Source organism: Cherax quadricarinatus, chromosome 37, assembly GCF_038502225.1.
Source record: "Cherax quadricarinatus isolate ZL_2023a chromosome 37, ASM3850222v1, whole genome shotgun sequence".
Lineage (NCBI taxonomy): Eukaryota > Metazoa > Arthropoda > Malacostraca > Decapoda > Parastacidae > Cherax > Cherax quadricarinatus.
Genome location: NC_091328.1, coordinates 16441488 through 16466787, shown reverse-complemented (window position 1 = coordinate 16466787; position 25300 = coordinate 16441488). Strand labels below are relative to the sequence as shown.

The 25300-nt window shown below is 39.8% G+C and overlaps 1 protein-coding gene across 10 annotated transcripts in view; it reads left to right on the top strand.

The window, feature by feature from the left end:
- The window catches only part of LOC128701228 (protein Smaug homolog 2), a 556102-nt gene that overhangs the window by 518338 nt on the left and 12464 nt on the right, over positions 1-25300 (top strand). For all 10 annotated transcript variants that reach the window (XR_011392860.1, XM_053794848.2, XM_070091914.1 and 7 more), the window contains 3 exons: positions 3402-3834; positions 11191-11386; positions 22607-22928. Coding sequence is in view for 9 of the 10 variants with exons in the window: in XM_053794848.2 (XP_053650823.1) it covers positions 3402-3834; positions 11191-11386; positions 22607-22928 (951 nt within the window). In the remaining variant the exon portion in view is untranslated. The remainder of the gene's footprint in view (positions 1-3401; positions 3835-11190; positions 11387-22606; positions 22929-25300) is intronic.

Below are 25300 nucleotides of genomic sequence, written 5' to 3'. Positions count from 1 at the left end.
GGCCACATGATTAAGCTCAGTGTTCTTTAACCCTTTGACTGTCGCAGGCCCCTTTCTGAAACTGTCATTGTATGTCGCAAAATATTCGAAAAAAAAATTTATTTTTTTCTTATGAAAATGTTAGGATTATTTTACTGAGTGTTTTAAGCCTAAAAAAAATTTTTTGCCATCAGTACTTACCGAGGTAAATGTAGACAGCCTGTACTGTCAGAACACACAGCCTAGCCGTCTGCTCTGACTAGTTCATATTTCGCGGCATTTAGGTGCTGCCCTCTGTAGGCTCACTTAGGTCAGTGGGAGGCTCAGCCCATCCACTCTCACTCCTAGGCCGACCGACTTGAGAGAGACAAGTGCTTCCCCTCCACGGATTGGCTTGCGGTCACTCCCTCACACTGCCCGTTGTGTACTCACTCCTATCCAATTAAAGCCAAACTAGTCCACGGCCGTATCATTGCTACCTACGCTACCTTCATCGGCACAAAACCGCTGTTCAACAGCAAGAACAGCAATAACATATAGAGGCGCAAAGTTGGCAGAAAGTGAGCTGCATACGGCAACAGCAGCGACTGCCGCCCACCCAGTATTCTTTTATTTACTTTAATTCAAAAGTTTCTTGTATTTTCCAATTTTTCTTTTCCAAGTAACTTATGTGGCCTGTGAGACCATAGTAAGGTGCATTGTTCAAATATGCACTCATTGTTTACAACACAATAACTGAACAAACTTTATCACTATTAGTTTGTGTATAAAATTTGTTTACACAAACAAACAATACAAAACATTGTTTATTATTATTGTTCCATAATATATATATACATATGTACAGTCACTGAACACGTTCCTAGAACTGCTGCAGCTTGTGGAACCCTTTGAAACATGGGTATATGCAGAGTTGCACTTGACACTCCTCACACATAAAACGAGTGTCTCTGTGTGTTTGTGGGCGTTTTGTGGTATGTGCACATACAAAACACCTCTTTTGAACATTTTTCTTGGAAGCAGTAGGAGGCAGTAGTATGGGGTAGTGATCACCAGGCCTGAAACGAGATGGCGTGTGTTGGTAATTTCGTGGGCGCTGGTCTATTGCAGGTGTTGCTCCCTGGTACTTGGCGATTATTTGTCTGATGACTGACAAACAAAATTCACCATATTTTGGTGTTTTGTTGGTCCTCAACTTGTATATGTTATAAGCATTTAGCATGGAGATATCAACAAGATGGAAGAAAAGTTTTATATACCACTATAACTCTTGCATACACAATCAGCAAACCCAATCTGCATGTCACATTTGTCCACTAAGTGCATATTGAGGTTGTAGTCCATGACAGCTGCAGGCTTTAGAATGTGCCATTTCGTTTTGGTGAACTGATGTCAACAATGTGACGTCACGTTTGGCATGCCACCGAAATGCCATGATGTCATTGGCAGCAAAGGTTTGCACCTCACCTCTGTGAGTGCCAGTGTTGAACCTTGCCATATATTTACGATTACCACGCACTGTGCCACACATGTCTGTCAAGTTCACTCGCAAGAAATCACTGAGTAAGGGGCTTGTGTACCAGTTATCAGCAAATAACATATGCCCTTTACCAAGATATGGTTCCATCATTGTTCTAACCACATCACCAGAGATACCCAATAACTTCATGGTATCTCTCAAAGTATTACTGCCAGTGTACACAATGATATCCAAAACTAGACCACTTCTGCAATCACACAGTACAAATAACTTTATACCAAAGCGTTTCCTCTTACTTGGTATATATTGCTTGAATGAGAGTCTTCCTTTTAATAAAATCAAAGACTCGTCAATAACAAGCTTCCTGAAGGGATAAAAATACATGCAGCACTTTTGTTTCATGTACATAGGCACATTTCTGATCTTATATAACCTGTCGCTTCTGTCAGGCCTGGTTTTGTCTGAAAAGTGTAACATACGTAACAGTATCAAGAAACGATTGACACCTATAATGTCACTAAAACCTGGAGCTGAAATCAGGCGTTCTGTTGCCCAGTATGTGGTGACAGTGTGCTTATACACATGTGGCATAAGCATTATTGTGGCCAAAAACAGGTACATCTCTGCTACAGTTGTGTCCTTCCACTGGTGTAGCCGTGAGCTTGGTGAGAGAATTGTATTTGCCATGGTGTACTCATAGTATGTGTTGGTTTCCCTGACAATGATGTCCATCAGGGGTTCATCGTAGAATAACTCAAAGCATTCCAGTTCACTAGCATTGTTCCCAAGTGGACATGATGGCTTTATTCCACTTTGTGTTTCATCAAAGTCATGGGGACTGGGAACAAGCTCGTCACCTTCCTGCCAATCCCAGATGCTGTCTGCTGGTGGGTTCCGGATATTGAAACGTGGTTGTGGTTGTGCAGGTTGTGGTTGTGTAGGTTGTGGGAGTGTGGGGTTGGGTGAGGCTGGTTGTTGTTGTGCAGAGTCAGCAGCATGGGTAGTAGCGTGGCCCGCTGCTGGTGCCACATGGGTCGTGCCACCATCACTATCACCACCACTGCCTGCTGCCTCACTCACATCATTCATACCCATCGTAACAATATCGTCATCTTCACTATCAGGTCGTGGTGTAGGGTCACGGGATGTGCTCCCAGAGTTACTCCTTCCCCTTGGAACAGCATATGACACACTACCAGACCGCATGCTACGTCATACATACTGCCGCTTCACTGGGGAATATTCACCCTCACTGTCACAACTAGAACTGCTATCAGTAACCTTGAAATCACTATCACTATCATGTTCACTGCTAACATCTGGGTCTTGTACACGGCCAAATAGTTTCCTCTTTTGTCCTGGTACAGGTGAACGTGAGCGTGAATGAGCCGGCCCAGCACCAGAGGTGGAAGGTCGTGTGTCATCTGGGTTTTCATCACTAATTACGTCATCCTGGGCACTTTTTTCGGTCACACTCGCTTGAAAACCATGGAATTCACTGTCACTGACACTTCCATCGCTGTTAGAGCTATCACTTGGGAACAAAAGACCTCCAATCCACCGAGGAGTGAGGTACTTCCTACTGCGAGGTATGGTGAAAATGGACTACCAAGATGGCATTCCCACAATGCACCACTGAGTCCCAGATTTTTTTCACAGGGTGCACACCCACCACTGAAACCCATTCTGTCTCATGTAGGCCTACCAGGCCTTTCCCGCTTGATTTGAAGCCACTAGAATTTATGCGTATAGACACGTCAGAAGCAGTGGCGCTTAAGACGTATTTATATGGCGTAAACAGTCAAAGGGTTAAACTAGATTTTAGCAGTGTTAGAATAGGGGTTTTTGCCGATTATATAGCTTTTTTTATATTTTTGTTTTTTTTTGTTACAGCTTTTAATTGTGAAAATAATAATTTCCAAAGTATATTTCTAACCTACAGGAAGTGATGAATGGTGGTCACTTATTATCTTGCCTCAACGAACTCAAATCAATAATCCTTACCCCGTTCCCACCTTATGAGCCTCCAAGTGATTCCTCTCAACCCACTCAGCAAAATCTGCAGAAGCAGCCTCCCATCTTGTCTCCTCCTGAAGCAGCATCCACACCACCAGCCTCCACAATGTCTTCCTCCACTTCAAATTCCACTCTCTCTCCGTCTTGCTCTACTTCCTCCACTTCGACCACCACTGCCTCCTCTGCCTCCTCGTTATCAGCTTCCACTTCTTCATCTGCCTGTTCTTTGAGAGGGGAAGACAGAGAACTTCTGAAAGATGATAGAGTTGAAGCACCAAGAACTTCTCTAGAGGCAGATAGTGGCAGCACCATCCCAGAAGATGATCTGCCTTCTCAGTTTACACGGGTCATGGGCAAAGGTGAGTCAGATTTATTCTTATGGCTAATGTATTTGTTTGTTACTGACTCTTCAAATAAGATTGCCTTGATGTTGATGTTCTTTTGATCCAAGATACATTGGAACTACCCATTCCCTTGAATCAAACATGATTACCTCTCATTTTCCAGGTACTGCATGACCCATGTTACGCCGAGAGGCAGTTGTGATATTTTTTTTTTTTTCAACAAACCGGCCATATCCCACCAAGGCAGGGTGGCCCAAAAAGATAAAGGAAAGTTTCTCATTTTAAATTTAGTAATTTATACAGGAGAAGGGGTTACTAGCTCCTTGCTCCCAGCATTTTAGTCGCCTCTTACAACACGCATGGCTTACAGAGGAAGAATTCTGTTCCACTTCCCCATGGAGAAGTTGTGATATATATGTCTTTCATATGTGTTCATCTTTCTAATATTACATTGCTATTACTCTCGTTTTAGCATTTAACCCATAAACGGTCCAAACGTATATATACATTTTTACTGCTAGTGCTCCAAACATATATATACGTTTTATTTGTCATACATTCAACATTGCCACAATAAGCCTGAGTCACCTAGACATGAGAGAATGGGTGTGCGCCATATTAAAATAATTGGGGGTGCCTGGGTACCATATGCTCTTTTTTCCTATTAAAAAAAAAAAATTCTCAAAAAATTTGGGGCACCACACGAGAGAAAGTATATAGTATACGTTTGGACTGTTTACGGAATAACGATGGTAATCGCAATGTAATATTAGGAAGATGAACAAATATGAAAGATATATATATCACAACTGCCTCTCGGCGTAACAATCCTGGCAAGGTCGCCAAATCGCAATGTAATATTAAAAAGATGAACAAATATGAAAGCCATATACTACATGTATATCACAACTGCCTCTTGGCATAACAACCCCTAAATATTTATTTTTAGCACACTGGCTCTCTCTCCCATAGAAGAGGGGTGTTCCCCTCCACATCCCCATAACCATCATTCGTTCAATATTGTCTTGCCAAAAGTATGCAGATATCACAGTTGAAATTATCTTCCAACGTGATACATCTTTACCCACCTCCTTCTGAGTGCAGGCACTGTACTTCTGATCCCCAGGACTGAAGTCTAGCTAACCAATTTCTCTGATTCCCTTTATAAATGTTGATTGGCTAAAACCATAAAAGCCACTTATCTCCTTTCACTTTGATCTTAAATAACTGCTAGATGCTTCCAGCAATTTTGTGTAGAAGGAACTGTAGTGATTTGAAAGCACAGGTGATGTACATACATTACTCCTCTAAGAACTGTGGACTGGAGATTCTGAAGGCTCTGACAAAGAAGTCTGTGACAATCCCTCTTTGTCTTAGTGTTGTGGTGGGAGTAATAGTGTCAGAGCTCATATTTGTAAGTAGGTTTATGGTAAAACTGGAGTGAGTGTTTTCACCTGTGTGTATGTATTAACATATCTAGAGAAAGGCAGATATACACAGGGGTGAAAGCAGACTCTCATTCAGTATTTATTGTAAACCTATTTACAAAAATTATCTTTTACATTTTTACTCTCAGCACAGTGTCAAAACGAACATGAGGCTAGTCATAGGCCTCTTCAGTCTTCAGTCCATCACTTTCAGTACATCACTCCTGTTTTTAGTACATTACCGTTCCCCTGCACTCTATACTAGATTACAAGAAGCATGCCACAGATGTATTCTACAGAATGAACATCAACACAGAAGCAAAGGAAGTCACCAGATACGTCATCATTTTGCCAGTCAGCACTGTGGCTAAACTCTTTAGCAATCAGCCCATCAAAATAATCACCAACTCCTCATCTTTAATGAAAAACTTGATGTAGACACACAAGAGAATCTTCAACCACCACATGAATATACAGTTTACCATGTGTGGGATGCAACAGGAAGTATGTGATAAACTCTTCTAGATCGCTAAGTATTAGAGGTCATGAACACAGAAACACCTGCAGATGGAATGATTGTAACAATGCCTGTGTACAGCTCAGGGTTAAATGAAACACTTACGAAAGTTTGAGACATGACTAGTCATTCGATAGAACAACTGACAATGGCAGAAGTTGCTTGAAGTTGCTTCACTTGCCACAACTGACTCGGTCCCACAGAGGTCTGGGAGCTTCAGCATTTTCAGACTTATAGCTAAGAGATTGTTACCCATGTTAGGATCCTCCATCACATGAACAAACAGTGAACATGGAGAAGCTATGCAGCAGGCTTACGAAGCCATGACAGGCAGGTCCCACTCATTCAGGTGCAACCTGATGCTTCTACCTCACCTCACCCTTGCTTCTGGTCACCTGCACCTCCTGCTTCACCTCACCCTTGCTTTTGGTCACCTGCACCTCCTGCTTCACCTCACCCTTGCTACTGGTCACCTGCACTGTCTACTGTACAGCTGCTTGTTTTAGCTTGCTCTGTATTAGAATTGATGAAGCCACTTGTGGCAAAACATATCCTTTAATAAATGTTCTGAACAGTACAGAAGTGTCCTTTTTCCCTAGAAGTTGTATTAATTTTAGAGGATGTATAAAAGAAAAAAAGAAAAGTGAACATAAAAAAGAACAAGATGATGAATGAGAGTGACAGAGTCTAGTTATTTAAAGATTGAATATCAGATTGGAGGGAAGGAGTATGGAAGAAGTAAATATATTTAAATCCTAAGCAGTATTTGAAAGTGGACCAGCAGACAGAATTATGGAGACTCTGGAAGTAACCCAAAACACAGATGTGATGTACACGGATTTTTGCAAAGGTGTTGGACAGATACGATCATGGGGGAATATTGTACACAAAACGAGGGCTATAGGCAGACAGATATGAACACTCACCACAGTTTTTTATCATTTGTGGATGACATCACAGTAGAAGACATGAAAAAATAGCAGGAAGATATAAGTATGGTTTTTCAGTGGGTAGTAGAAAACATGATATTCACTGGTGACAAGTTGCAGCTGGTTAGATATGGAAAGAATAATTTACTCGGAAGGGATACTGTATACAAAACCCAAGAGGGTCATCAAATAGAATGAAAATACATGAAAAACCTGAGAGTAAGCATGTTGGCTGATCTTTCTTTTGAAGAGCACAATAACCAGACAAATGCCACAATAGCCAGGAAAATGATAGGGTGGTTAATGAAAAATTTCAGAAGAGAGGAAATTGTACCAGTAGTGATGCTATTCAAATCACCTGTGTTCTCTTGTTTAGAATAATGTTCAGTGTTGATGGCTTTGTAAATGGCAGGCAAATTAGCAGCTGAAACAGATAGAGATCAGTTTTGGCCCCCATAAAGCCAATAAGGCTGGAGTGGAGAAGAGAGAGAGAGAATGATAATATATACATGGAAAGTACTTTAGGGCCTGGTCCCAAATCTGCTTACTGCCATAGCATACTGGAGTAGGAGATATGGGAGGCAGTGTACAAGAAACTGGGTGGAGGGCAGGGGCACTGTTGGCACAATAAGAAAACATTATATTAACATCCATTATCCCAGAGAATTAAGCATTCTACCAGAAGATATCAGAAACACTGTTAGCAGGACTTGAGTTCTGGAGGTGGGAAGGGCAGTGCCTGCACTCTGAAGATGTGCAGATGTTTTAGAGTGAAGCTCTGTATGAATTGTGATGTCTACACACTTCTGACAAGGCAGCTCTTGATTAAATAATGGTAATTGTTTCAGTTTCTTAGTCATCCTACCATGGTGGAAGGCAGAAACAACAAACAATTAATGTATGCACCCATAAAAATACAGAGCATCTTTACTGATTTTAGAAAATTACAGTTTACATGCAAGTACAGTAGCACTTAATGATTCAAGAAATGCAATGTGCAAATAATGCAGTTTAAAGTCTGTGATTGCTCAAGGCCACCAGGTATGGTGAGAAACAAAAGACATATTGCTAATAGTCTACCTGGGGAATGTTCCAGGGAACACCTTTTCCTGTGGCCTGATCATCCAGGTTGTTGGTGCTAGCTGCATCCAGTTCAGAGTATGCACCACAGCCCAGCTGATCAGGAACAGACTAGAGAAAAATTTATCCAGTTCCCTCTAGAAGACAGCCAGGGGTTTGTTGGTAATTCCTCCTTTGTATGAAGGAAAGTTGTTAGATAATCTTGGTCCCTGCCCCCTTAATGAGTTATCTTTTAGTTGCTCATGGCACTGGTGTAGAGAACACTGTTATTGGACACCATTTTGCTGTGTAAGAATGTAATACACACCTAGAGTGAGCTTTTTATAAACACTGTTTTGCTCTTAATACCTATGAATTTGATAAAACCTTAATGAGAATAAGAACACTCAATTGGCTGTGGGCATTTTAAATGCCTAGTTTGTTGGCTATTGGCCATTTACTACATTTTTCACTCTGTAGAGTTTTATCTACCTATTGACTTGATAAAGTTCTGCATTGAGTAAAATGTCATCACAATTCAAGCTTATTCTGCACCTGTGTCTATCTTCATTACAAGTGCGGTGAGCTTAAGTGATTACAATTTTATATACGGTTGACCATCAGTTAACATGGTAATTGCATTCCTGAAAATAGAGTGTAATAAAAAAAATTGTGTAAAATGAACTGAAAGTCATGTGGAAAAATAGTATTACACTTAATACGCCTCTCCCAGAAAACATGAATTGTCTCTAAATTTTTAAAAACAATGATAATACCAGGTAATGCAATTGTAGGTCAGTGTAATGATGTGTTATAGTTAATACAATACTTATAGCTACAAAGGTTATATAAATAATATTTCTTACCTTAAATTCTAGTTTGCTGGTGTATGTCTATGATTTTAAAAGGAATGAGAAGGGATGGTGTAGCCCTACTGGGCTGATGTGGAAGGTTGTAAATTGTTGGCCGAGATGGATAGCTGAGAATTTTGAACTGATGTCTGTTTTACCCTGTAGGACTCATACAGCTGACAGAAAAGCATCATCAGCTGCACAAGACCCTGTTTCAGATTGATGCTTCTAGAATTGTCAGGGACTTCTTCAGTGAAAAAGTCTGCAGCTTTACCAATAATATGGAACTGCTCACATAGCTGTTGCAATGTTAACTCTTATTCTTCAGGTTCTTTTTCCTCATCTTTGTCTGTTATCATCCTTGTATTTGTGTACTGAGCTCTTCCAACATCTTCTCTGGACTTCTTTATTCTTCATCATGTTCTAACAGTTCATTCACATTTTTCTGCATAGCTTCAATTTCAAAGCCCTCACGTGGCAATATGCTTGTCAGCCGAACAATTTCTTGCACCTGGCTCTTAAGTGAGGGAAAACCTGTGAAAATATACACATTTCAGTAATAATTTTTGCAGCCTGCATTTAATGCTGATTAGGGGCATTTTTGACATAGCTGATGGCATCTGCAATGTTAAATTTATGCCAGAAGGCTGGCACTCCAAGCTCAGTCAGCACATATTGTTACAAGTTTCCACATTACTTTTCATGTGTAGGTTTCACGTGTCTTAAAACATGACCTTGGGAATAAAGTGATACAGTGAAACCCTGGTATTCGTCTGGTTTGGTTATTGTACAGTTCAGTTTTCGACCACTTTTTTCGGCGAAATTTTCCCCGTTTTCGTACATCTGCTCAGAAATCGTCTGTACCAGATGCACCCGCCTGCCCGCGGGACGCGACCACTCGTGTGTTTGTGACTCCGTTTGCCTTTGTTACTCATAGAGGGTGGTAGTGATGATGGTAGAGGGTGGTAGTGGTTGTGATGGTGGTAGAGGGTGGTAGTGAAGATGGTAGTGATGGTTGTAGAGGTTGGCAGTGATGGTGGTGGAGGGTGGTAGTGATGGTGGTAGAAGGTGGTAGTGATAGTGGTAGAGGGTGGTAGTGATGGTAGTAAAGGGTGGTAGTGATGGTGGTAGAGGATGGTAGTGGTTGTGATGGTGGTAGTGATTGTGGTAGAGGGTGGCAGTGATGGTGGTAGAGATAACTTGTCCTCCCTCTTCCCTCCTTGCCGTCTTCATTAAAGGAAAACGTGATTTAAATGTTCATTTATATTTATCCATTTCATTAGTGCTTTATATTTATTTCTCATTGTTTTCTGTATGTAAAACTATAGTTGTTCTCTATAAAACGTATTTTTTGTTAATATTTTTGGGTGTCTGGAATAGATTAATTGGATTTCATTATTTCTTATTGGAAATATTACTTTATTTTTTGTACAAATCGGTTTTCGGCTGACCTTCTGGAACAGATTAAAGACAAAAACTGGGTCAATAAATACAGTAATTCATCTGCTGATTGGTTTGACCTCCAAATAGCTGGTAAGGTGGTTTTATCAATACCTTTCAAAGCACAGGGAGTCTTGGGCTTACACTTAAATTGCCTGATGCATAACTACAAAGTATCAAGTTGAAATGATCCATTGCACCACTTGTAAGCTTACCCAGGATCTCAGTTTTCTTCATAACACCAAGACTTTCACGTTTATACTTCTTTGCACTAATAGGATCACTCTCATTCTTTTTGGGTGTCTAGGTTTCTATCCAGAGATGAAAAAGGAAATTGATTCACTAACACAAGTCAAGTATGGTACTGGGCACATACAAACAGAGCACTGAGGCAAGGGAGGTTGTGTACATTATGTAGGCCCCCCCTTTGAGACAATGGACGGAAGAGAAAAGAACGCGTTGCATGCCACATTTTCCCCTACATGTACTCCGTCATGTAAACTGATTAATACAGCGAGTTCACCAAAAATATACCTACCACAATTTTGCACCCACCATAATGTAAAGAAAGTGTTAACAGACCTCGTGTTAACTGACGGTCTACTGTTTACAGTATAATCCATCATGAAAAGACACTTGTTATTGTTAATAATATGCCAGGAGCAAGGGGCTAGTAAGCTCTTTTCCTGTATAAATTACGAAATTTAAAATGAAAAACTTGTTTTTCTTTTTGGGCCACCCTGCCTAGGTAGGATTTGGCTGATGAAATTAAGACACATGTGCAACATCTGGGTATCTTTATTGTAGACGTTTTGCCATCCAGTGGCTTTATCAAAACAAATTCTAGGACATAGCTTGAAGACAGTAGGACTATATACAGAAGATGAGGTAATCAGTCCCTCAACCTAGGAGTAGGTGCGAAGAGCACCATAGTCGTGGACTCTTCCCTCCCGCACCCACTTTCCTGTAACCACAAACTTCTGCTGAACACTCTAACACTAACTCAAGTTGTGTGGTTAATAAGTAGAGAACTCATTACAGTTTTGTGAATGATTTTTTTTTATTTCTATGATAATTTCTTAATTTCTTATTTTTTTCCTTGCAGGGTAGTGTTTGAGAGAGTATAAATTTCCACCACTTTGTTTCAGTATGTACGCAGCTGCTGGTTAGTGTAAGACCAGAAGATGAGTGTGTTACTGCTTTCTTAGGATTAGTAGAGAAATGTGTCAACCACGAGGCATTTACCCCAACTCAAGCACGCAGATTACACTCTTGGAAGCAACAGATTATCCGTGTTTGGCATCCTCTTCCACCTAAAACTAAAGATAGCCGCCACAATCGCAGGTATATTTTCTTTGCTTCAAGTTGCATTTTTGATTGATGTAGTTCATGAAAATTTTGTGTATTATCATTTTGGTAGTTTTTAATTCTTTTCATGGTAGTCATATTTAAGTTTCAATTGCACTCCCATTTTCCTTTTGGGCTGCACATAATATCTAACACTATTTATAAATAGAGAAAAAACTGGATATCGTTAGTCCAGATGAGGCATGCACATGCATAACAAATGAGGTATGTGGTCAGAAATTAGAATCCCAAGTACAGAAGAACACAGATGAAACAGGAATGTTGATCCATATAAGAGGAACACCAGAAATGTACCTATAGTAAGTTAGAGAAAGTAGTGAAACAATGAAAATAAATGTAGAGCAAGGTAAACAAGTTGACCAAAAAAAAAAAAATGCAGTTAACAAGACTGAAAATGTCACAGAAAAAGATAAAACAAATGAAATGCATAGGTACTTTGTCAGGGAAATTTTCAGCTTTGTAATAAGGTGTAAATACCTGCACATCAGAAAGTATTCCAACATGTTGACAAAGGAAAAGTTTGCTTTGATGAAAAAGTGCAGATATTTTCACCCAGGATGTGTGAATCATTATCATTAACCAGTGTTACATTAGAGTTGTACAAGGTTCTGTGGGGAAATATTGCAGATACAGAACAGGAGCGAGGAAGTTCTTCAGTAAGAAGAGCCACATACAATACTTTTCATACATTTTTAAATGTTCAAGAGCCACAGAAAATGTTATTTTAAAATTGTATTAATAAATAATAAAAATACAACTTTAGTAGTCCTACTTACCAAAGCAGAATATGTTCAATCTGTTTTTGAAGACTTTGAGTCTTCATTTTGGCAGTTAATAATTTAAAATCTGGCTGGTAGGATGTCAGAGCTGTTCAAAGAAGCTCAGTGAGGTGGCTGTTAGTGAGGATAGCACAAAGATTTAACTTGATAAATTTCATTACAGAGAAGAGAGATTCACAGCATTAAGTTGTCCCAAAAACAGATAGTAGTCAGAAGCCAGTTTTCTGAAGATTGGGGTACTTTGCTTCTGGGATTTGTTTCAAAAAGTCAGTTAGAGATGAGCTTTTATGTACTAGCTTCAAACCCACATCTTCCCACAGCTCAGTAAACTCCGTTTGTATTGAAGCAACTCCCGAGGCTAAAGGTGCAACAGCAGGATGTCCATCGTTGATGACATCAATCACTAAAGGATTCACAAGAAATTCAAAATATGGCTTTAACTTTTTTAGTTTCTCAAATCTGTTCTTAAAATCATTATAAAGTGCTTCAAAGTTTCCTTCATATTGTTTCAATTTTCTGTCTTTAATTTCAGCATCAGGAAAAGCAGTTATTCATAATTTAAGGTTGGAAAAGTAGTTAAATTTCTTTGTTTTATTTTGAAAACTGAAAACTGATTGGAAAAGTTCTGTAATAACTTTGTTCCTTCCTTGAAGTTCCAGATTTAAATATTGGAAGTGTTGCATTACATCTGTAATGAACATCAGACCTGTACCCATTCGTAATCTTCTAGTTGTGGGTATTTCTTTTTCTTTTCTTTCATGAAAGCAATGATTGGTTCAAAAAGGCAACAAACTTATTCAGAAGATTGGTAGTTGATAGCCATCTTACAATACAGTAGAATTAAAGGTCACTTGGCTTTTCTTCAAACACCAGCTCCTCAATAAAGTTTCTTAACTCCTTGACTTTCGCAACCCCAAATTCTGAGGTGTCTCCTGGTGTTGCAAAATCCCCCCCCCCTTATTTTTTTTTTTTTTCTCATGAAATGATAGAGAATCCTTTCCCGATTGTAATGACACCAAAAGAACGAAATTTGATGGAAAACTGACAGAATTACGCTCTCGCGAAGTTAGCGACCTCGGCGATATTTACGAATCTGATTTCGCCCGCTTTGAGCCCTATTTTCGGCTAATTCCATTGTTCCATTTGACCAAACTCATAGCTATTTCTTTAGAACTCCATTTTTTCTATCAATTGAGTACAAGAAACTGCCCATTTACCGATTTCAACTACCCAATAACGTGGTCAGAAATTTACAATTTGGCCAATTTCACGAAAATTAAAAAATATGACAATTTCAAAATAGGGTCTAGAATGAACAAAGCAGACATTCCTGGCTTTAAAATAACATTTTCTTTGCTCATCAGTCACATCTCCAGGCCCCTCTGATATTACTCTTGCTTTCTATTTTGAATTTTTATTCAAACAAAGAATAGAAGATTTACTGTTATGCAGACTACTGCAATATTGTAATAATTTTATAAATAACATCAACCCATTCATGACTGCATATTAGAATGACTAGTTGGACATATATTAGAAAATGACATCATTTGTTTACGTTTGAACATTGGCAAAAATCAAACATTTCCCCTACTTCGAGCTCCATTTCAAGGCTCTTTTCATAGTAAACCAGTCAAAATCACCTCTATTTCTATAATATGTTTTACATTCTATCAAATGAGACCAACAAAACGAAAATACAACAATAAATCTTTTCTTTCAACACACCGGCCGTATCCCACTGAGGCGGGGTGGCCCAAAAGGAAAAACGAAAGTTTCTCCTTTTACATTTAGTAATATATACAGGAGAAGGGGTTACTAGCCCCTTGCTCCCGGCATTTTAGTCGCCTCTTACAACATGCATGGCTTACGGAGGAAGAATTCTGTTCCACTTCCCCATGGAGATAAGAGGAAATAAACAAGAATAAGAACTAATAAGAAAATAGAAGAAAACCCAGAGGGGTGTGTATATATGTGTTTGTACATGTATGTGTAGTGTGACCTAAGTGTAAGTAGAAGTAGCAAGACGTACCTGAAATCTTGCATGTTCATGAGACAGAAAAAAGGACACCAGCAATCCTACCATCATGTAAAACAATTACACAACCATAAATACTATACGAAAATAGACCACAAAGTCAGCATTTTAATTAAAAAAAATGGCCGGAGTTTTTTTTTTCTCATGCACTGCGTGCTACAGGATTTTTTTAATATGGTGCACACTGACCACACAAACCTATTCTCTCATATGTGGGCCTACCTTACGGTGGCTCGTAAGACGTATATATACGACCAAAACAGTCAAAGGGTTAATTCACGGTGTGTTTTTGCACTTGTCTGAATGACATCATTGAACTTGAAGTGTTTGCTTACTAAATGTTCAAGGTGGATGATACAGTGAATAAAGAAACATTCACGATAGTTAAGATTATGTGTCAGTTGCCTAACTATGCCAGTATTTTGGCCTACTGTAGCTGGTGCTCCGTGTGTTGCAATGCTAACAAGTTTATGCAGTGGTAGTTTGTCATTTAATTAAGCTCTGTTAAGTACATTTTTGAAGTCAGTACCTTTTGTGGTTTCCTTTAAGCTTTTCAGGTCTAAGAATTCTCCTTTTACAGCTCCATTGTTTGTAGCATAGCAAACAAATACAGTGGCACCTCGAGTTTCCAACAGCTCCCAACTCGAACAATTATTTAAGTGTATTTTTGTGGGTCTGAAACGGACTAATCTAATTTACATCATTCCTTATGGGAACAAATTCGTTCGGTATCAGCACTCGAACAGCCTTCTGGAACAAATTAAGTTTGTAACTCGAGGTACCACTGTATAGCTAGCTGAGGAATACGTTGAATGTCTGTAGATTCATTCAGTGCTAAGATGAAAGCAATGCAGCTTTTCAGGTTACTCTGCAGTGAACATATGATTGTAGAACTAATTTCAGAAATACCATACAGGAGAAGGGGTTATTAGCCCCTTGCTCCCGGCATTTTAGTCGCCTCTTATGACACATATGGGTTACGGAGGAAGAATTCTGTTCCACTTCCCTATGGAGATAAGAGGAAAGAAACAAGAAGAAGAACTAGTAAAGAAATGAAAGAAAACCCAGAGGGGGTGCACGTGTTTTTTTTTTTTTTTTTAAACAAGTCAGCCGTCTCCCACCGAGGCAGGGTGACCCAAAAAGAAAGAAAATCCCCAAAAAGAAAATACTTTCATCATCATTCAACACTTTCACTTCACTCATACATAATCACTGTTTTTGCAGAAGCACCCGGTTACAACAGTTTAGAAGCATTTTTTTTTTCTTCAACACGCTGGCCGTATCCCACCAAGGCAGGGTGGCCCAAAAAGAAAAAAGAAAGTTTCTCTTTTTAAATTTAGTAATTTATACAGAAGGGGTTACTAGGCCCTTGCTCCCAGCATTTTAGTCCCCTCTTACAACACGCATGGCTTACGGAGGAAGAATTCTGTTCCACTTCCCCATGGAGATAAGAGGAAATAAAGAACAAGAACTAGAAAGAAAATAGAAGAAAACCCAGAGGGGTGTGTGTGTATATATATGCTTGTACTTGTATGTGTAGTGTGACCTAAGTGTAAGCAGAAGTAGCAAGACATACCTGAGATCTTGCATGTTTAAGAGACAGAAAAAAGACACCAGCAATCCTACCATCATGTAAAACAATTACAGGATTCCATTTTCCACTCGCTTGGCAGAATGGTAGTACCTCCCTGGGGGGTTGCTGTCTACCAATCTACTACCTACTTTAGAAGCATATGTAAAGATATATAACATATCCCTCCAAACTGCCAATATCTCAAACCCCTCCTTTAAAGTGCAGGCATTGTACTTCCCATTTCCAGTACTCAATTTCGGCTATATAAAAATAACCCGTTTCCCTGAATCCCTTCACTAAATATTACCCTGCTTACACTCCAACAGCTCGTCAGATCCCAAAAACCATTCGTCTCCATTTACTCCTATCTAACATGTTCACACACGCTTGCTGGAAGTCCAAGCCTCTCGCCCGCCCACAAAACCTCCTTTACCCCACTCTCCAACCTTTTTGAGGACGACCCCTACCGCTCCTTTCTTTTTCTACAGATTTATATGCTCTCCATGTCATTCTACTTTGATCCATTCTCTCTAAATGACCAAACCACCTCAACAACCCCTCTTCAGCCCTCTGACTAATACTTTTATTAACTCCACACCTCCTAATTTCCACACTCCAGATTCTCTGCATAATAATTGCACCACACATTGCCCTTGGACAGGATATCTCCACTGCCTCCAACCACCGCTTCGCTGCAGCATTTACAACCCAAGCTTCAGAGAGTTGGTACCCCTATACTTTCATACATTCCCTTCTTTGCCTCCATAGATAATGTTTTGTTTCCACATATACCTCAATGCATCACTCACCTGTTTCCCTTCATCACTTCTATGGTTAACCTCATCTTTCATAAACCCATCTGCTGACAAGTCAACTCCCAAATATCTGAAAACATTCACTTCTTCCATACTCCCTCTCTCCAATGTGATATCCAATTTCTCTTTATCTATATCGTTTGATACCCTCATCACCTTACTCTTATCGATGTTCACTTTCAACTTTCTACCTTTACACACCCTCCCAAACTCGTCCACTTACCTTTGCAACTTTTCTTTAGAATCTCCCATAAGCACAGTATCATCAGCAAAAAGTAACTGTGTCAACTACCATTTTGTACTTGATTCCCCATAATTTAATCCCACCCCTCACCTCAATACCCTAGCATTTACTTTTTATATCCCCATCTATAAATATATTGAACAACCATGGTGACATAATGCATCCCTGTCTAAGGCCTACTTTTACTGGGAAATAATCTCCCTCCTACATGCTTTAACCTGAGCCTCACTACCCTCTTAAAAACTCTTCACTGCTTTCAGTAACCTACCACCTATTCCATACCTTTGTAACATCTGCCACACTGCCCCCTTATCCACCCTATCATATGCCTTTTCCAAATCCATTAATGGAATGGAAAACCTCTTTACCCTTATCTAAATACTGTTCACCTATATGTTTTACTATAAACACTTGGTCTACACACTACCTACTCTTCCTAAAGCCTCCTTGTTCATCTGCAGTCCTGCTCTCCATTTACTCTTAATTCTTTCAGTAATATCTGTACCATACACTTTACCAGGTATACTGAACAGCCTTTTTTTTTTTTTCTCAACAAACCGGCCGTATCCCACCAAGGCAGGGTGGCCCAAAAAGAAAAACGAAAGTTTCTCTTTTTAAATTTAGTAATTTATACAGAAGGGGTTACTAGGCCCTTGCTCCCGGCATTTTAATTGCCTCTTACAACACGCATGGCTTATGGAGGAAGAATTCTGTTCCACTTCCCCATGGAGATAAGAGGAAATAAACAAGAACAAGAACTAGAAAGAAAATAGAAGAAAGCCCAAATGGGTGTGTAGATATATGCTTGTACATGTATGTGTAGTGTGACCTTAGTGTAGGTAGAAGTAGCAAGACGTACCTGAAGTCTTGCATGTTTAAGAGATAGAAAAAAGACACCAGCAATCCTACCACCATGTAAAACAATTACAGGATTCCATTTTACACTCACTTGGCAGAATGGTAGTACCTCCCTGGGCGGTTGCTGTCTACCTACCTACTACCTACAACTCGACAGGCTTCTTCTTTCTTTCAACACACCGGCCGTATGCCACCGAGGTGGGGCGGGGTGGCCCAAAAGGAGAAACAAAAGTTTCTCCTTTTACATTTAGTAATATATACAGGAGAAGGGGTTACTAGCCCCTTGCTCCCGGCATTTTAGTCGCCTCTTACAACACACATGGCTTATGGAGGAAGAATTCTGTTCCACTTCCCCATGGAGATAAGAGGAAATAAACAAGGACGAGAACTAGAAAGAAAATAGCAGAAAACTCAGAGGGGTTTGTATATATATGCTTGTACACATATGTGTAGTGTGACCTAAGTGTAAGTAGAAGTAGCAAGACGTACCTGTAATCTTGCATATTTATGAGACAGACAAAAGACACCAGCAATCCTACCATCATGTAAAACAATTACAGGCTTTCGTTTTACACTCCCTTGGGAGGACAGTAGTACCTCCCTGGGCGGTTGCTGTCTACCAACCTACTACCTACAACCCGACAGGCTTATTCTCCTATAATTTTTACACTCTTTTTGTACCCTTTGCTTTCATACAAAGGCACTATGCATACTCTCTGCCAATCCCTAGATATCCTCCCCTGTTCCATGCATTTATTAACCCTTGGAGGGTTTTGGTCGTACTAGTACATCTTACGCGTAGGGGTTTTTGACGTACTAGTACGCATAAATTCTAGCGGCCTCAAATCTCGCGCGAAAAGGCTGGTAGGCCTAGGTGTGAGAGAATGGGTCTGCGTGGTCGGTGTGCGCGGTAGAAAAAAAATCTGGGACCCAGTGGTGCATTGTGGGAATGCCCTCTTAGTAAACAATGTTCACCATGCCTCGCGGTAAGAAGGTCCTCACTCCTTGGCGAATTGGGACACTTTTGTTCTCCAGTGACAGTTCTAATAGTGATGGAAGTGCCAGTGAAGATGAGTTTCGTGGTTTTAGTGAGGTTTTGACCGAAACTAATGACCATAATATCGGTAATAGTGAGGAAAACCCAGACGACCCTCAGCCTTCCACCTCTGGTGCTGGGCCCTCTTGTTCACGTTCAGTTGTTCCAGAACCCAAGAGGAAACTTCTATTTTCCCAAATCCCAGACTCAGATGAGAGCATGGGTGATGATAGTGATAGTGAATATGAACTACAAGCTCTTCAAACTAGTTCCAGTAGTGATAGTGAAGTGCAATATTCCCCAGTGAAGCGTCAGTATATACGACGATATATGCGCTCTGGTAGTGTGCCATATGTTATACCAAGGGGAAGGAGTGTATCTCGGAGTACATCCCGTGGCTGTACAACAGGAACAGACAGTGAAAATGACGAAGATACTGTTGCAATTGGGATGGAAAATGTGCGTGGTGGTAGTGGTGCCGGCGGTGAGGCACCAGCAGTGGGCCATGCTGCCACCCACGCCGCTGCCTCAGCTGATCTAGAACAAAGGCCACCATCCCCCACTCACTCACCACACCAGCCTCCACAACCACAACCTCCACAACCACAACCACCTGTCATTGTCCAGTACCCACCAGCAGACCGCACCTGGGATTGGCAGGAAGCTGTCAATTTTGTTCCAAATCCCCACCAGTTTGATGACAGCCAAAGTGGAATACGGCCATCTTGTGCACTTGGGAACAATGCCACTGAACTGGAATGTTTCGAGTTATTCTTTGACGAACCACTGATGAAAAGTATTGTCATGGAAAGCAACACATACTACGAGTACACCATGGCAAACACATTACTTTCACCAAAATCACGTCTACACCAGTGGAAGGAGGCAACTGTGGCTGAGATGTATCTTTTCTTTGCCACAATAATGCTTATGCCACATGTGTATAAGCACAAAGTGAAATCATACTGGTCAACAGACCCCCTGATTGCAACACCAGGTTTCAGTGATATAATGCCAGTGAATCGATTTGTGCTAATGTTACGTATGCTTCACTTCTCAGATAAAACCAGGCCTGACAGAACTGACAGGTTATATAAGATTAGGAATGTGTTTGTATATCTGAAACAGAAATTCAGTACGCATTTTTATCCCTTCAGGAAGCTTGTAATTGACGAGTCTTTGATTCTGTTCAAAGGAAGACTCTCTTTCAAGCAGTACATACCAAGCAAGAGGAAACGCTTTGGTATAAAGTTGTTTGTGCTTTGTGATTGTTACAGTGGTCTGGTATTGGATATTATTGTGTACACTGGAAGTTATACATTGCAAAATACCAGGAAGTTATTGGGCATCTCAGGTGATGTGGTTCGAACAATGATAGAACCATACCTTGGTAAGGGGCATATATTATATACAGATAACTGGTACACAAGCCCCTCACTCAGTGATTTTTTGCGAGTGAACATGACAGATGTGTGTGGCACAGTGCGTGCAAATCGGAAACATATGCCCAGGTTTGACGCTGGCACTCGTAGAGGTGAGGTGCAGGCGTTTGCTGCCAATGACATCATGGCATTTCGGTGGCATGACAAACGAGATGTCACACTGTTGTCATCAATTCACCCTAATGAAATGGCAGACAGTGGCAGGCAGCATAGAGAGAGAAATGAACCCATTCTAAAACCTGCAGCTGTGATTGATTACACCTTCAACATGTGTTCAGTGGACAAATGTGACATGCAGATTGGGTTTGCTGATTGTGTTCGCAAGAGTTATAAGTGGTACATCAAACTGTTTTTCCATCTTCTGGACATTTCCATGCTCAATGCTTATAATATGTATAAGATGAGCACCAGAAACAAACCACAGTACGGCGAATTCTGTTTGTCTGTCATCAGACAAATAGTATTCAAGTACCAAGGAACAGCACCTGCAATTGACCGCCCACCAAATTTTCAACAACTACCTGCTCGTCTGAAGCATGGTGATCACTTCCTGGTAAAACTGCCTGCTACTGCTTTGAAGAAAAAGGCTCAGAAGAGGTGTTACATCTGTTAACATACAAAAAAACGCACACAACAACGCAGAGACACTCGTTTTATGTGTGAGGAGTGTAAAACTCCACTGTGCATGACACCATGTTTCAAAGAGTTCCACAGGCTTCAGAACTTCTAGAAAAATTCCCTGTGACTGTATATGTGTATATAAAATATAGAAAAATAGTAATAAACAACATTTCATATCGTTTGTTTGTGTAAATATTTTCTGTAAACAAAATAATGACAACAGTGTTTACGCCCTTATTGTGTAGTATTGAAAAAGAAATAACTTACAAAATACTGATCATGTTGGCCTCAGAGGCCATAAAAGTTACTCAGAAAAAGAAAAATTGAAAAATAATTGAAAATAGTACATAAAAAGTAAATAGAAAAATACCGGGTGACGGCAGTCAGCGATGTTACCATATGTTGTTCAATTTTGGCAAATTTCACGCCTCCATATCTCGGTAAGTATTGACGTTAAAAATTTTTTGTTTAGCCTATAATGTTTAGAAAAAAAAACTATTTTTTCATAAGAAAAAATAATTTTTTTTTTTTTTTGAAATTTGGCCGACCCTGAGAACGAGTTTCGGAGAGGGCCTGTCGACCCTCAAAGGGTTAAATATAAGCATCAACCATTCCAAACTATATTGCCACCTGTGTTTAACATTTTTGTTTTTATCCCATTAATCCCAGCTGCTTTCCCCCCTTTCATTCTACTCGCTGCCTCACGCACCTCCCCCACACTCACAACTAGCTCTTCCTCACTCCTACAAGATGTTATACCTCCTTCCCCAACGCACAAAATCACAGCTTCCCTATTTTCATCAACATTTAACAGTTCCTCAACATATTTCCTCCATCTTCCTGATACCTCTAACTTTTCATCTAATAACTCTCCTTTCTTATTTTTTAATTGTCAAATCCATTCATTCCCTAGGCTTTCTCAACTTATTGATCTCACTCCAAAACTTTTTTCTTATTCTCAACAAAATTTGTTGATACCATCTCACCCACTCTCTCATTTGCTCTCCTTTTACAATCCTTCACCACTCTCGTAACCTTTCTTTTTCTTTCCATATGCTCCTCCCTCCTTGTATCATTTCTACTTTGTATAAACCTCTCATATGCTAACTTTTTCTCTCATACTACTCTCATTACCTCATCATTCCACCAGTTGCTCTTCTTCCCTCCTGCACCCACTTTCCTGTAACCACAAACTAATGCTGAACACTAATGCTACATTCTTAAATCTATTCCATACCTCTTCAACCTCATTGCCTATAGTCTCACTAGCCCATCTGTCTTCCAATAGTTATTTACATCTTACCATAACTGCCTCCTTTAGCTTATAAATCTTCACCTCTCTCTTACTTGCTGATTCCTTTCTCCTTGTATCCCATCTACCTTTTATGCTCACTGTAGCTTCAACTAAATAATGATCCGATATATCTGTAGCCCCTCTATAAAGATGCACATCCTGAAGTCTACCCACCAGTCTTTTATCTACTAATACATAGTCCAACAAACTACTGTCATTACACTCTGTATCATAGCTTGTATACTTATTTATCTTTTTTTTATTGAAATAAGTATTACCTATCCATCTGATAATATTCATGTAAAAAAAATTCAGAGTTTGTATTTAAATTTATATTTTTGCTAATTCATGGTAGTGGTTTTTATTTGTCCTAGATAGTTTTACCTTGGTGTTTATTGCAGGTTAACAATTACTTTTAATTATTAAGAGTGCCTTGTGATGTCTTAGGTCAAAGTGCTCTTCAAATCTCACAACCTCTTTCCTTTCTTCCATTGAGATGGAGTCAGCAGTACACTGGTGATGGATTCCTTGGTGGATCCTTCAGAGTTCCTCGTGTTGGCAACCAGCGTCACACACACATGTCAGCAGGGCTCCTTGTAGGGGGTAAGGGTTTCCCTACACCCCAGCCACATACTCTCTTTCCTTTACCCCCTGCTGCTGCCGCTGCCGCTGCTGCTGCTGCTGCAGCCGCTAGTCTTGGAGGGCTGATGAGTCCACGTAATAGTTTACCTGGCCTCCCTTCACTTGGTGTAGGAGGGCTCCTCTCTCCACAGCAGTTCCTTGCGAAACGACCATCACTTCAAGAAACTCCTTCTGAGGTTTGTTACATTACATGTACTATTTTAGTGTTAATATTAATTCCTGTGACATCCCTTAAATTTTAAAGTGAGGATAAAATATTCATTATAATTGTTTTTATTCATATGTAAATGTAAAGAAGTATATTTGACAAAGGATTTACCTACTATGGTACTGTACTCTCACTCAGGAAAGAGTCATTTATGGTGGCCTGGTGGCATAGCTCTCGTTTCACATGGTGAGAGTTCGGGTTTGATTCCCGGCAAAGGGATGGAAATATTGGGTGTGTTTCCTTACACCGGTTGTCTGTGTTCACCCATCAGTAATAATGGGTACCTGGGTGTTAGTTGACTGGTGTGACCTAATTTGCCCAAAATGCTCTGCATAGCAAGTACTTGTACTTGTAGAAGTAAAGATATATTATTATTATTACATTATTATTATTGTTTTTCTTTTAAACAGATTTAAAAATAAAAGCAAAGTGCACTCAGTATACAATCTTCCCTAAATTTCTTGGGGTTACTTTCCTAGAGGTACAATGGATCATGCAAAATTGTCTACGGAAAATTTTGATTAGAGTTCATTTTGTGTTTCAGAGATCATATCTCTGTTTAATATTGATAAGATATAATTACCAGGATAATAAGAGATTTGAGCATGGGTGCCACTTGGCCAGAAAAATATTGGATGTAGTTGCTGGTTGCCCTTCAGTGAAAAGCTTGATACTGTAATTGAAACTAATGATTAAGAAAGCCCATAAATTTGAAGGGATGGCAGTAAATAAAAAAAAAGTTTGTCAGTTTGGGGTTGATAGCAAATTTTACTTAATAAAAAAAGTTTGTTAATTTGGGGTTGATAGCAAATTTTACTTAATAGCAAATTCAACTCAAAATTGGATAAATGCAGTGTTATAAAATAATTTCCCATTCATAAATCTGTTAAAAAAATTTCCACGGTGACATCACACATTCCTGTCTAAGTCCTACTTCTCTGGGAAGTAGTCCTCCACCTTGTTACATATGTAATCCTAGCCAGAGCCCTTCTTACTGCTTTTAGTAACTTACTGCTTATTCCATACATATGCAGTATCTGCTACCTGGCTCTCCTAGCCACACTGTCATGTGCTTTTATTAAATTCATGAATGCCACAAACAGTTTACCTTTATCTAAGTACTTATCACTTATATGGTTCAGTGTAAATACTGGGCCCTCACATCCCCTACCCTTCCTAAAAGCTCTCTTCTCCTTTGCTGTCCTCATTTCTGTCTTACCAGTAACTCGTTCAGTATTAACTCTACCATGGGGTATTGGTTTGTTTCAGCACAGAAATTGGCCAGAAATAGGTTTAAAAATGGGCTGTCTTTTCCTTGTTTGCATTAGGGATTAATTTTTATTTCAAAATAATGTGCTTTAGTTTTCATTATATAACATGTGTATAAGGAAAAGGTATAATTTATGCTGAAGAATTGTTGATTGGTTTGGTCATTTAGAATGGATGGAGCAAACTATTTATAACCAAGATAGTGTGTAAATCCGGAGTGAAAGTAAGAAGGGGTAGGGAGTGTGTAAGTGAGGTTTTATCCGCTTTTAGTGGCAACCACATTGAGGCCAGGGTACCTCACGTAGTTCTGCGTTATGAGCTCATATCTAAGCTCATGATGTAGATGTGAGAGAATGGGTCTGCACAGTGAGTGTGCACAGCATAAAAAAAAAAAAAGAAATCCTGCCCCCCACATATATGAGGAAAAAAGGAAAACTCTTGACCATGTACAGTGGCCCCCCAGAGAGCTTGTCTTTAACCGATTCTGTCGTTATCTGAATTAATTTTCCCCATAAGAAATAATGGAAATCCAATTAATCCGTTCCAGACACCCAAAAGTATTAAACAAAATTTTTTTACGTGAAATATACATTTCCCTACACAGAAAACAATGAGACATGCAGAATAAACAATACTAAAATGACACTTACCTTTATTGATGACTTATTGATGAGTGATGAGATGGGAGGAGGGAAGAGGATGGAGGTATATTACTGTTTGGAAGGGGAATCCCTTTCCATAAGGACTTTAGGTACCATGTCCTTTTCTGGGGTTACCTCCCTTCTTTGTGTTTTAATGCCACTAGGACCAGCTTGAGAGTCACTAGACCCCTGTCAAACCAGAAATCTGTCCAGAGAGCTCTGTTTCTGGCGTGTCTTTAAGATTTCCCTAAAATGGAACACAACATTGTCATTGTAGATGTTGCCAGCATGGCTTGCAACAGCTCTGTCAGGGTGATGTTCATCCATAAATGCTTGCACCTTTGTCCACATTGTACAAATGTCCTTAATTATTGAAGAAGGCAACTTCCTCCATCTCTCTTCCCCCTCCTCTGAAGGAAATTCCTGAGCT